General features: G+C 49.1%; 1 protein-coding gene across 3 annotated transcripts in view; it reads right to left on the bottom strand.

The window, feature by feature from the left end:
• USP46 (ubiquitin specific peptidase 46) overlaps positions 1 to 6,103 on the bottom strand; it is a 55,824-nt gene extending 49,721 nt beyond the window's left edge. For 2 of the 3 annotated variants that reach the window (XM_075997947.1, XM_075997945.1), the window contains exon 1: positions 5,941 to 6,103. In XM_075997947.1, the coding sequence (XP_075854062.1) occupies positions 5,941 to 5,976 (36 nt within the window). In that variant the 5' untranslated portion in view covers positions 5,977 to 6,103. Of the gene's footprint in view, positions 1 to 3,499; positions 4,482 to 5,940 lie in introns of those variants that run through there. The other variant, XM_075997946.1, reaches the window with a different exon arrangement.
• Between the last annotated feature and the right edge of the window lie 8,161 nt (positions 6,104 to 14,264).

Below are 14,264 nucleotides of genomic sequence, written 5' to 3'. Positions count from 1 at the left end.
GAAGAAGTTGCATTAAAATAATTAGACGAGTAAAGTTAACTAGACTGATAGACACCATCTTTTACAATTCTTCCAGTCAGTTTGCTTTGGGCTGGCTTCATGGGTAGGCTAGAGAGAAAACCACCAAGGGTTACCTTCTTGATGATACCACAGAATTTAATACCATCCTAAAACCTTAACCGATTCCAACTAGAAAGACCAGGCAGGCTGGGAGAAAAAGGTGTCAGAACTTGAGAAATGTCTTCTAATTCCTAAGAGAATCAGAATGGAAAATGACTTATAATGACAACTCAAACGTACCAAAATTCCACATTAGTAACATAAATAAGTAGGTTTTATGGTACGAGTGAATATGAACACATAAAGTTGACATCCAAAAAAGGTATTACCATCTTTCATGCTAACAAAATATTGGCAATTCGACTTTGTTTTCTCTTAGGATTCCAAGAAAAACCGAGAAAAATCTGCAGCCCTAATTGTCAGGTCCTGACCTAACATAAACTCCTGACTATTATTAGACCTGTGGGTCCAGAAAACAGAATTTTTTTCTTTAAACATTAACCCACCTTCAGCTCAGACTGCAGGTGGGTTAAAATCCAACAACTCTCTAAAATCCAACAACTACTATCCGAGCAGACCCTTATATAAATAAGGACTTTACTCCTAGCTGATACATTAAACTAAACTTACAGTTGTTGATTATCTTTGAGAAGGTAAAGCATAAACAACAGCAATAGAAGGAAAAGGCAAGACATCTCTTCCTCCAAATTATATGAGACCGAAAGATTTTTTAATAATTAAAACTATTTTTTTTCAGCCATTCTCAAAATACTTGCCTCAAGTAAAATTATCAGGATAAAACTATCTTCATAAAAATCCCCTTGTTCCAAAATTTACTAAGTTTACCTTCATTTCAAGGTAACTTCGTTTATTTAAAAGACCTCAAACATAGTACTCAAACTTGGTTTCAAGTATTATTCTGGGACGGTTGCAGAGATATGCTAAAATGCTAATATTTGGTAAGCTCAACACCGTTTTAAACAAGGTAGTTAGGGAATGAAGCGGTTGCTAACTAATTAAGAGATGTCAAATTTTATAAAGGTTTTATCTGACAACTACTACTAAGAAGCTCTACATGCCCCATTCCAAAAAAAAAAAATCAGTTTTACAAGATGAGAAAAACTAAGGTCTTCAGAAATATAACAATTTGCTCAAAGACACGCCATCAGACTCCTGCTTAACCGGACAGACACGTAAGGTACAGATCTCAGTTTTAATTCACACTGACTACCGTGTCCTCCTATAAAATAAAAGCCATAGGTAGAAAGAGTATCCAATTCTCCAAAGAAAATATGTTAAAGACGGCCAGGCGAGGTGGCTCACGCCCGCCTGTAATCCTAGCACTCTGGGAGGCCAAGGTGGGAGGATGGCTCAAGGTCAGGAGTTCGAAACCAGCCTGAGAGAGACCCCGGTCTCTACCAAAAATAGAAAGAAATTAATTGGCCAACTAAAAATATATATACAAAAAATTAGCCGGGCATGGTGGCGCTTGCCTGTAGTCCCAGCTACTCGGGAGGCTGAGGCAGGAAGATCGCTTGAGCCCAGGAGTTGGAGGTTGCTGTGAGCTAGGCTGACGCCACAGCACTCACTCTAGCCTGGGCAACAAAGTGAGACTTGGTCTCAAAAAACAAAACAAAACAAAACAAAAAACCAAAATATGTTAAAGAAGTGTCCTGTTGTGCTGATCAGTCTTTCCACTGTACTGCTGCTTCTTGCATTTTGTTCAACCTCTATCTGTGCTGGTATTGTTTCATCTTTACCAATGTCATGCCCGCAAGCTAAGGACCGGCTCAGTTCCTTAGGGAGAGGGACCCCCTTCATTCATTTATTAAGAATCTACATACAGGGGTCCTCAAACTTTTTAAACAGGGGGCCAGGTCACTGTCCCTCAGACCGTTGGAGAGCGCGCACTGTGGGCCCGGGACAAGGCGCCTGCTAAGCAGGACAGGCAGCGTGGGCACAAAACACTTGCAGGGCCAGATAAATGTGCTAGGCGGCCCGCATATGGCCCACGGGCCGTAGTTTGAGGACTCCTGACTTAGAATATACGCCAACACTAACATAGCAGGTCCTCAATAGATGGCTATTTATCGAAACAAACTTGTCATCTGTTTGCTACACGGTATTTTCTCAGAGGTGACATCTCACAACACTATTAACAAATGAAACGAAGATCATATGATTTGGACCAATTTGCAGAGGTACAAGTCACATGTGGTTTCTCCTAGCAAATGCTTCTTTCCTCTTTCGAAAATTCCTCAAATTCTTGAAACAGAAAGCTTAAAAAAAAAAAAAAAACTTCCATGTGGAGGGGGCCATAAAAATACATAGGAAGTGAAATCCACTGGTCTGGACAAATATCAGAGGATTATCAACAGGGGACATTTCCTCATGCTCTGTAGCAGCTAGTGCATTTTGAAAATTACAACATACCAGCCAAACAAGCTTCACTATCTCTGAGCCAGACACTGAAATGTGGCCAAGCCGACTTGCCCCCGAGCAAGTTGATCAAGAACTACTAGGGCAGGAATTCACACAGAAGAAGAAAGTACAACAAATGGGAACTAGTATTAAATTTCCTTTGGGTGACAGGCACACCTAGAGCCAGGACTCAAGCATTACAAAAACAATCCATGTAACCTAAAACGTATGTACCTCCTTAATATTTTGAAATTTAAAAAAAAAAAAATGTCTAATGGACAATAAAACTTCAGCAGAGTAGGGAACAAGTGGAAGGATATTTTTTAAGTCCTCCGTATCTAAAACTGGCACAAGAACTATAGGGAGGCCGGGTGCGGTGGCTCACGCCTGTAATTCTAGCACTTTGGGAGGCCAAGGCGGGAGGATGGCTTGAGGTTGTAAGTTCAAGACCAGTCTGGGCAACAGCGAGACCTCCTCTCTCTACAAAACAAAAAATTAGCCGCCGGGCATGGTGTCGCATGCCTGAAGTCCCAACTACTCGGGAGGCTGAGGCAGGAGGATCCCTTGAGCCCAGGATTTTGAGGTTGCCGCGAGCTGTCATGACATCACTGTACTCTAGCCCCAGCGACAGAGTGAGACCCTAATCTCAAAAAAAACAAACAAAAAAACTATAAGGAAAGGAGGTAGCGTTTAGTTCTCGATCACATAAAAAAAAAAAAATATGCTACAAATTTTGTTTCTGCCCTGCTGGGTCCCTTCTTGTCTGGCAGAGGAAACAGACCCACTCTTCAATGCCAGGTCTTGGTTTGCCCCTCTTATCCAGAAGGATGGTATCTTCTAACACCCTTTCTGGATACACATCAGCCTATTTTAAAATATGCTTTAAAAAAAAAAAAAAATTCAATGCCCGCTTGCTCTTCCTACAGCTACAAAAACCAGCTGGGCCCAAATGGGGTTAGGAGTGGCAAGAACCAGTAAGAGCCCCAGAGAGGAGAGGAGGGACCCAGAGAAGACCTACCTGGAAGCAATTCATCACTGAGTGAAGACACTAAAGCGGGGGTGTCCAGTGAATACTTATGTCTGATCAGGTGAAAAAAGACAGCAGGTCCCTCATCACCAAGCCGGCTCCTCTGGGAAGTGACACTCTAAGGGGCGGGGGTGACCTCAGCAGCCTTTTATAGGGGGCGGGGTCAAGCCTGCCCAGCCTTTGTGTCCTGCCAGGCGGCTGGCTTGCTTTGCATAAATGAACATGGGGGTGGCTTCCACCAGGTCTGAGAAGGCATCGTCTCCATTGTCCCTTAAACTCCAAGAAGGTGACATAATAATGAAAGATGACGCTGACACCAGCAGCTCACACCCAGTGAGTGCCTGCCAACGTCCTAGCTCTCTCTACCCCGGTAAGTCCCTTGTATCACAACGGTCAGAGGACATGGGAACCATGAGCATCTCCGTGTTATAGACAAGGAAATAAGACAGAGAGCGACCTGTGTAGGGACACACACAAAGTTCCCACCCCTGAACCCAGGAAATCTGACTTTAGAGCCTGCATTCTCCCTCTCTTGTTCAAGACAACAATGTCCCATAGGAACGGAAAACTCCCTACTTAGGAACGACTGGCTCCTCGCGTCACCTGGGTGATGGCCCTAAACTTGGTACCTTTTCGGATCTCCACCCCAGGTGTCAATTCTCCAAGACAGCACTGGCTCAGGGCCTCCCCGCGCCTTTCCTCCCTGGCTGAGTTTCACTGGAAACAGGTTGTGACATTTCAGCACAGGTGTTTCGAGGAGCCCCAAGAAGTGCTAAGAGCAAAAGAAAAAAAAAAGAAATTGGAGACTGGCTTCCTCTTGGGACATATGCTGGCTCTCAAGTCGCCAGCCCAGTCCAGTGCAGAGAGCTGTCACCGCCCCACCGAGGGCTGGGGCTGCGCAGCCCCGCCACCCTGCAGGCCTGAGGCCACCCCTGCAGGCATGAGTTGCTTCAGCTGCCCGGGTGTCACAGTTTCCCTCTGGCATGGCTGCTGCAAAGAGAACCCGAGAAGAAAGGTATCACCTTTTCACCTCGCCAAGCGACATTAATGCCCGGCTGGCTGCAGAAAGAACCAGGAAACCTGTGTCTCCATATAGAGGAGAAGGAAAGGAAAAACAAGGACAAGGAAAGGCTCCGGGAAGCACCCCCAGTACCTAACTCGCCCTGCACCAATACCTGTGCAGTCAGCGCGCCAGGAAGCCCCAGCATCTGCCCTGCTGGCCTTGGCGGTCACTGTCCCCCCTGTGCAGGGCAGCTGCAGGCCAGTGGGTCTCAAGTCCCCCCGTGAGCTAACACATGGCTCCTTAGTGCTCCTTTGCCTCGTGTTGATCTTGCACCAGAATGTGGGGCAGAGGATTTTAAAAGCCATGCAATGGGGGGAGGGCAGCCAGCTCACCTTACCCTGAGGCCTCTCCATCAAGCCTCCTTGGATGCCTTTTGGGGGCCTGGATTACTAGCTTCACGGGGCCGGTTTTCACAAACTGGCACTAACAGAGCACATGGTCCTTCCGGCTGGGGGCAGGGGGCTGGGGGCCGGGGGCTGGGGGAGGGGTGCGGAGCCCGGAGGCAGAGCGCACACCCTCCCGCCCTGCACAGGACGGCAACCCGAGCTCCCCAAGGCTCTGAGAAGCCGGGTGCCACCTGGGTACACCCTGGGGACGCACGGGCTGGAGGCTGTCCCTGCAGAAACTGAAAAGGAAAGGAAAGCAATGGGAGGAGCCCAAATTAAAGTGACCACGAGGTCGCGGACCCCAGCCCCCATCAGAGCCCAGCCATGGCCCCCGCTCTGTGGCTCTGTGTCCGGGGCCTCCGGCTTCCCTGGGCGCACGGAGGCTCGGGCAGGATAGCCCGGGGGTGGGCGGGGAGATCTCCTCCAGGCCCTCGGCCAGCCCCACCCTTCGGGCCTGCACACGTTAAGGCCACAGAACCCTGCCCCTCTCTCACAGATGGGGAAACTGAGGCATGCAGGATCAAAGTCACCGTGCTTTTCCCAAACCGGGTTGAAGTTCGCTTCTCTAAGCCACAATGTTGCACTTTTTTTTATATATATATATCTTTATCACATCTCAAATTTCTCCAAGACACCGATCGCTGCTGCTGCTGCTGCAAAGTGGACCCCAGATACGGTCGGAGGACCCGGCTCGGCGCGGGATGGGGGCGCGCGGGGGGTCCGGCCGGGCTTTATTGACCGCAAGAAAGGGGTGCTGGGGGGCCCCCCACGTCCGGCCTGTCCCCCCAGCCCCCTCCCCCCGGGACGTCCGGGTTCGGTCGCCCCCTCCCCCGCCAGCCGCTAGCACGGCAGCCCGCGGGCCGGGGGCTCGGGCCCGCCCTGCCCCGCCGCCCCCGGCCTGCCCCGCCGCCCTGCCCCGCCGGACCTGGGCGAGAGCGCGGCCCTGCCCCGCGCCGCCCGCCGCCCGCCGCCCGCGCACTCACCATATTACAGATGGAGGCGATGTTGCGGACAGTCATGGGTCTACCGGGAGCAGCGCCCGCGCACCGCCATCCTCACGAGGTGAGAGCCGGGCTGGCCATGGCGGCCCGCGGGAGGCCGGCGAGCGCGGCCCGGCCGGCGCGGTGGGGCGGGCGGGAGGCGGCGGGCGGCGGGCGGGCGGGCGGGAGGCGGCGCGGGCGGGCGGGGCGGGCGGAGGGGCCGGGCCGCGTGGGCCTGGCCGTTTGCGCCGCCCTCCGGTCCCGCGCGCCCGCCCGCCCGCCCGCGCTGGGGCCGGGCCTCGAGCCCGCCCGCCGCCCCCCGCGCCTGGCGGCGGCCTCCCCGGCCCTGCTGCGGGCCCGGGGCGCGGGGGGCCGGGTGGGGGGCACCGGGCGGAGCGCAGGGGGCACTGGGCGGGCGGGGGGTGCGGGGCGCACTGGGCGGGCGGGTGGCTGCGACGGGGCGCGGGGCACCGGGCGGGGGACATCGGGCGGGGGTCACCGCGTGGGGGTCACCGGGCGGGGGACATCAGGCTCGGGGCACCGGGCGGGGGTCACTGGGCAGGGGACATCAGTCGCGAGGCACCAGGTGGGGGGTCACTGGACGGGGGACACTGGGCGCAGGGCGGGGGACATCAGGCGCGAGGCACCGGGCGGGGGTCACCAGGTGGGGGCCACCGGGCGGGGGTCACCGGGCGGGGAGTCACTGGGCGAGCCCCCTCCGCCCGGCGGTCCCGGCCCCCACACTCCCGCCCCGCGTCCCCGCAGCGCCCGGTCCTTATCCCCCGGCGAGTGGGGGAAGGCGAGGGGCGGGGACCACGTCCAACTTCCAGCCCCTTCCGGGCTCCAGCCCCCGGGGCCCGAGAAGGAAAGCGGGGCTGAGGGGCGGAGAAGCCGGGACCGCGGGTCCCGGGCAGCAGCGGGTACAGAGGGGAAGCCCGGCCCGCGCAGGCGCTGGGGACTGCCCAAGCAGTGGAAAGAGCCAGAGCAAAACTTTTCTGCACCTTCGGGGAAAGCACGCCCCTCTCTGGGGCGCCCGGCCTCGGCCTCGAGTTTCCCAGGTGGGTGCCGCGTATGCTCGTCTACGTTTCCTGCGGGCTCAGAGCCAGCGTCTACACCACTGAGCGGATAGGTTCAAGTGCATCGAAGGAGCCGGTTTCTGAATGCATGCAACAGCCCCACGTGCGAGCTTGCAATTCAGTGCTTGCCACGGAGAAGTCGTCCGGGCGCAATGCGTGGTGAGTTCTTAGGCCGAAACAATGCCAAATTGAATTAGAAGAGAAATTAATAAAACTGAAGATCAATTTAATCCAGCCCAGGATGAAGAATTGAGGGCTGTTGACTTCTAGTGTCCCCAGGACCCGCAGTGGAGGTGGAAGACAGCTGCCCGCTGCAGGTTTGAGGAATCACGTGGCCACTGTCCTTTTGCAATGGGCACACGGAATATACTATTCCTGCTTATGTTAAGTCATTCTGTGTAAATCTTGTTTTCAAGTGCACACTCGTGATGATGATGATGATGATAGCTAACCGGTTTCTTACCGTTGTCGGTCATTGCAATCTACATTTCATGATCTTTAACCGCGGCCCTAACTATCAGGTGGTGGGTGCTATTTATTATCTCCTTTCTGCAGCCCAGTAACATGAGACTCAGAGGATCAAATACCCCACCCAGACGGTGTCCCCCAATGTCAAGCTGTTGTACTAGCCTGGGCTGGCCACACTTTGGGGGAAGGAAAAGAAGCCAGCAAAACATCCCAACTAGGACCAGCCTGGGCGCCATCGGCCTAGAATAGTTGACAAAAGATTTGTGGAATGTCACAAAGCAAGTTCAGGAACAAGCTCAGGTTTCAAACTCAGGCCTCAGGACTCAATTTCACAGAAGTCCCACCATAAAAGGCATTAATCCAGAGCTTTATTTAAATGATATGGAAATTTTATACCATAATAGAGCTCAGTGTTTCTGCCAACATTTGCCGCGTGGATTGCAAAGTCCGCAGGATTGAAAACACCATTGACATGATGAAAATGGAACAGCGTTTGATTACTGAGTGTCACGCCAGCAAGTTAAAAGGATCTTTTGCATGCCTTTTAGTGGCCCCGTAGCCTAAGACTCAAGTGCTCAATATAGACAAACATCCAGATTGAAACTCGGGCAGTGAATTACATACACAACAAATCAATTGAACATGGCAGGGCTTGTCAGACTCATGAATGATTAAATACATTTTACACTTCCACGAGGTTGGCATTCACAAGTCTAAATTGGAAAATTCTTGAGGAAGCATAACCATAACCTTAGGTTCGCTCAGTAAGGAAACATTGTTCAGAGGTGGTAAGAGGGAAAATCTTGAAAAAAGGGTGACAAGCTGAGAGAGCTCTGTGGAAAAGTGTTCCCCATGCAGAGACAAGCTGGTGTAAAGGTATAGAGAGTTAGGATTGAGGGGAAAGTAGGCAAATGGAAGGATAGAACTCTGGGAGGCCGAGGTGGGAAGATCGCTCAAGGTCAGGAGTTCGAGACCAGCCTGAGCAAGAGCGAGACCCCGTCTCTACTAAAAATAGGAAGAAATTAATTGGCCAACTAAAAATATGTAGAAAAAATTAGCCAGGCATGGTGGCACACACCTGTAGTCCCAGCTACTCGGGAGGCTGAGGCAGGAGGATCGCTTGAGCCCAAGAGTTGGAGGTTGCTGTGAGCTAGGCTGACGCCACGATACTCTAGCCAGGGTAACAGAGTAAGACCCTGTCTCAAAAAAAAACGTTATCAATGAGTGGCAACTGACAAGCTAGACTGTAGTTGCAAGAAAACAAGCTCAGGGCTCCCACTGATTCTGCATTATGCTGAGTTGTATAATTATTTCATTATATATTACAATGTAATAATAACAGGAATAAAGCCCACGATAAATGTAATGTGCTTGAATCTTCCTGAAACCTTCCCCACTGGCCCCACCCCCACTCGGGTCCATGGAAAAATTATTTTCCATGAAACTGGTTTCTGATGCCAAAAAAAGGTTGAGGACCACTGCTCAAAATCCATCTTTCCCCTGGGCACTGTGGATCATACCTGTGATCCCAGCGCTTTGGGAGGCCAAGGCAGGAGGATTGCTTGAGGCCAGGAGTTCAAGACCAGGCTGAGCAACATGGCAAGACCCTGTCTCAGGAAAGAAAAGAAGAAAAGAAAAGAAATCTTTCAATATATGCCTCCTCCCAGAGATCTTTCCAGATTCCTTTTCCCATATACTACTCTCACCTCCCCTACCAATGAACAGCCCAGGTGGCTAAGTGTTCCATACTTTCCCTTCTGTAGTTATACCAGTTTTGTGTCTGCGTCTCTCCCCCCCACCTTTTGCTGCATTAACACCCACTCAGCCTTCAGATATTCCCTGAGACAAGGCTACATGGCCCTTGGAATATGTTTTTATAGCACCAGCCATCTTCCCTTCCTGGCACCCATGTTAATAAATTTGTTTATGCCGCACAGCACAGCTCGGAGGTTATCAAGTGGGAGATTCAAAGGTAGACCCTAGTGTCAGATAGCCTGGACTAGCTGTGTGACCTTGGGCAAGTGTCTTGACCTCTCTGTGCCTCAGTTTCCTTATCTGTAAGACTACTCCTCGCAGTAGGATTTTGTTAATGTATGTAAAGTACTAAGAATATGCCTAGCACATGCTAGCCACTGTATAAGTGATAGCTGTTGGGATTGTGCATGGGATTGTTTGATGTCTGTTTCCCACCCCTCTCACATGAAAAAAACAAAACAAAACAAAAAAAAAAAACATCTGGTTTTGCTCATCATTTTACACCTAAAGTACAGTGCCTCGTCCAAAAGGAGGAGTCAATAAATTGAATATTGAATATTGCTTCCCTCCAAGTGGAGGGGAAGAAATCTTGTCTTGTGAATTAAAAAAAAATCTCATCCAGTTGCAAGCACTGCTCTTAGCACATTAATTCTTTTCCATTTTTTTCCCTCACTGCCAAATAGGCTACTGCATCTCATTTGATATGCAAATGCTATTAAATGTTGGCTGTCTGGCAAGGGAAAAATATTAAGCTGGGTGCAGACTTGAGTGAGTACCGAACTAGTTTCTGTGGGTTATATTTCAATCCTGTGCAGAACTTTATGACAGCCTTTTTTCTTAATCATCATGTGTCCAACAAGTATTTATTACAGACGTGTTCTGTGCCAGACCCCCCGTGTGAGGCACTCAGGACCCTGGGATTAAAGAAGGCAGTCCCAGCACTTGCAGGTATTAGTACAGGTATATATTATGCAGGTATATATTGCATAATATATATTAAGCAATATATATTATGCACTTGGAGGTATTATTGCAGGTATAAATGCAATATATATTATTGCAGGTATAAATGCGGCATTTATTAGCATTGTGAATGTCTTTTCTACTTTTTGTGTGCTATTAGTGTAAAATAAGGATAAGATATACTTTGGAGTGAGCATCAAGTTATAATAGAATTCCTACAACCAAAACAACATCTAAGGCCGGGCGAGGTGGCTCACGCCTGTAATCCTAGCTCTCTGGGAGGCCGAGGCGGGCGGATCGTTTGAGTTCAGGAGTTCGAAACCAACCTGAGCAAGAGCGAGACCCCGTCTCCACTATAAATAGAAAGAAATTAATTGGCCAACTAATATATACAGAAAAAATTAGCCGGGTATGGTGGCGCATGCCTGTAGTCCCAGCTACTCGGGAGGCTGAGGCAGGAGGATCGCTTGAACCCAGGAGTTGGAGGTTGCTGTGAGCTAGGCTGACACCACGGCACTCACTCTAGCCCGGGCAACAGAGTGAGACTCTGTCTCAAAAAAAAAACAAAAAACAACATCTAAGATCATGAGTGTATTTTTGGGTAGCTAAGATTCCCCAAGCCTTTGAAGCACTTGGCATATTTTGAATATGTCATTGAAGGATTTTTAAACTAGGTTGGAAGACGATGCGATTTTTATTTGGTAATACCTTTTTTTTTTTGTTTTTGAGACAGAGTCTCACTCTGTTGCCTGGGCTAGAGTGCCGTGGCATCAGCCTAGCTCACAGCAACCTCCAACTCCTGGGCTCAAGCGATCCTCCTGCCTCAGCCTCCCGAGTAGCTGGGACTACAGGCTTGTGCCACCATGCCCGGCTAATTTTTTCTCTATATATTTTTAGTTGGCCAATTAATTTCTTTCTATTTTTAGTAGAGACGGGTCTTGTTCTTGCTCAGGCTGGTTTCGAACTCCTGACCTCGAGCGATCCTCCTGCCTCTGCCTCCCACAGTGCTAGGATTACAGGTGTGAGCCACCACACCTGGCCAAAAATATTTTTGATAATGAGTCTACATCATCCTACTTCCTTTTAGGACCATCTCGATGATTAGTCTGTGTCCCAACTAATACAAAATCAACAACATAGACATGAGACGGGGCCATCCAAACCATCTAGTGAGCAGGACTCAGCTAATAGCGCCTCAAACAAAGCAGATAGAGAAATGAATAGTCAAACTGTTAACAATAACATGCATCTTTATAATCTGGTCTTCATGAAAAGAAAAGAAAAATCAAAAAAGAAAGGAAAATAAAAAATAATAATAAAAAAAAGACACAGAGGGACTACAGCCCTCTTTAGCCTAGACTGTGCGAGAATAATTTTTGTTTTAAATCACTGGGTTTTGGTACTTTGTTATAGCAGCCTTAGGGCACTAATACACCATTTTACCTCTTTAAAAAAAAAAAAACAATAACAGAGAATTTAATAAAAAAAATTTAAAATAAAAAAATTTAATTAAAAAATTTCATTTTTTAAAAATGAAATACAAAAATGTAGAATAACTGAATATTGTCATTGGGTTCATCTACTACAAACAACTGGTAGCCGAGAGAGATGACTTAGACCCACGACAGCTGCAGACGGGCCCAGAACCCGAAGTCTCGTCCATTACACCCATGGCCTTTTACAGCCTACCCAGAATTTTATTTGACATCCTTAAGTCTCAGATTTCTCTTTAAACTCAATTTCCCAAAGTTCATATTAATTTCGTAAGTGCACTCAGCCAACTCTGAGAAAGATCAGCATGTCCATGTGTTGTAATTATATAGCCATCCTTTCCCTCCCAGACTAATTAGGAGACAGCTTGACGCTGAAATCCAGCCCTAGTAGATCCTGCTATCTGCCCATCGCTCCGCAGAAAGACAAAAGCAGTCTGCCTCAATTCCCAAATGCTCCTTTCCTACCAGGGCTCAAGGCGGGGGGAGCCAGCTCCGAGACAGCTTTCTTGTCGGAAGATGTCACTTGTCACCGCTGGGCCACAGTCAAAAGAACGTGGTCTTTGGCTTGTGGCTGTGCACCAATCCATATACATTCATCCAGGGCTGGTAGGTGACAAATGGCACACAACTACAGAAGGCTAGCCTTTGGCTACAGACCAGAATCAAGCTAATTTGTCCCTGTAAGGTTTATGCTTTGAGTCTCTGCTAATGGCGTGAGCAAGGCAGCTGTATAGACTCTCATTTCCCTCACCTTGATCTGAGAAATATAAGTTCTCTTCTCTTTCACTGTGGCATTAAAGTATTATTACCCCCTAAATCAAAGGCCACGAAACGATGGCCCCCAGAAATAGCTAGTTTAACCATCGCTGTGTTTAAATCCATTGGGATTAATGCCAACATTCGAAATCCAGAAAGTTCACATACAAATTCCGATTGTCAGCGTGTCTTGAACCATCAAAAGCTTTACCCACTCAGGGTCTGCGTTCCTGTTAACCGGCCAGGTGTAGCTGAGCAGGGGGTGGCCTCCTTCAGTGGGGACAAGCCTTCCTAAGTCACCAGTCTCCTGCCCTGGAGTCTTCACTCCTTTATGCGGCTTCCCTGGCCTCCTTGAGCACTTGGGTTTACAATTCCTGCCCTGGTCAAATAGCCGGTTTTCTGCCTGGAGGCAGCCAATGCTAGGGGATTGGCAGCAATTTAAAGAATCTCAAAACAGGTTGCATATAATTGTGGTCCCCCCCACCCCCAACAGGGCCCTGCTGGATTGCCCAAAGCTGGTCCTTTATGGGCTGGATATTTTTTTTTTTTTTTTTTGAGACAGAGTCTCGCTTGTTGCCCAGGCTAAAGTGAGTGCCCTGGCGTCAGCCTAGCTCACAGCAACCTCAAACTCCTGGGCTCAAGCGATCCTCCTGCCTCAGCCTCCCGAGTAGCTGGGACTACAGGCATGCATCACCATGCCCGGCTAATTTTTATATATATATATTAGTTGGCCAATTAATTTCTTTCTATTTATAGTAGAGACGGGGTCTTGCTCTTGCTCAGGCTGGTCTCGAACTCCTGACCATGAGCAATCCGCCCGCCTCAGCCTCCCAAAGTGCTAGGATTACAGGCGTGAGCCACCGCACCCGGCTATATGGGCTGGATATTGACAAAACCCAGGACTTCACGGGCATACGACTCAGCCGGAGAGATCAGGGACTCCTGTTGTACCCCAGAAACCTGATTCCCATTCCCTCCTCCCAAACACTGTACTTGGGCAGAAAAATGCTGAGGGCTGTATTAATAGTTTAGCTTTCTCGAATCTGCAAGAAATTCAGTTGACAGATCTGCAAGTCCGATTCTACTTTTAAGCATCTGTATTCCCCACACACACACACACACACACACACGTGAGTGAGCGCATTCAACAATGCTATTTAAAATGCAATAAATAAAGGCTAATGAAATGATAAAAATAGATCATCCCTTTTATGGGAAAACCGACTAAACAAAGGTTTTGTTCAAAATGTCAAGCATTAGGGGACTTTAATAAAAATATTGAAAGTGCGTTCCCTAGGGGAGTTGAGCAATTCAAAAATAGAGCGGATGACAACAGGGCTCATTGATATCTCCAGTACGAATGGCACGCCGTGTCCTAGTGGGAGAGGAGCCGTGTTGCGGGATGAGGTGACACAAATCATGCCGTGGGAGTCTCCGGGGCCCAGGGCACAGCAGCTGTGCAGATTCTGAGGCCACAGATACAAGCCACACTGTGTCCCTGGCAATCCACAGGGAAATTAGTCCATTGCCGATGCAGAATCACGTGGTGCCGGATTTACTGTAAAACTATGCCACGGTGGCAAAAACCCGAAGTTCTAATGACAATTATTAGTCAGAACCCCAGATCGACTCTACCAAAATGCAGCACTATGCAAGGAGTCCAGCATTGCATAGCACTATTTTTCTCTGCTGGGCTCTTGCTGAAGAAACTAATTTATCTACTGTCCCTTCTGTTGAATCATCAGTGGTTGATCCTGTGAACTTATTTTGGATAAACTGCTTGGGCGCACCCCCACTCTGCCCTTTATTTGCGAGC

Source organism: Microcebus murinus, chromosome 26 (assembly GCF_040939455.1).
Source record: "Microcebus murinus isolate Inina chromosome 26, M.murinus_Inina_mat1.0, whole genome shotgun sequence".
Classification (NCBI taxonomy): Eukaryota; Metazoa; Chordata; class Mammalia; order Primates; family Cheirogaleidae; genus Microcebus; species Microcebus murinus.
This window is presented reverse-complemented; position numbering and strand designations above follow the sequence as displayed.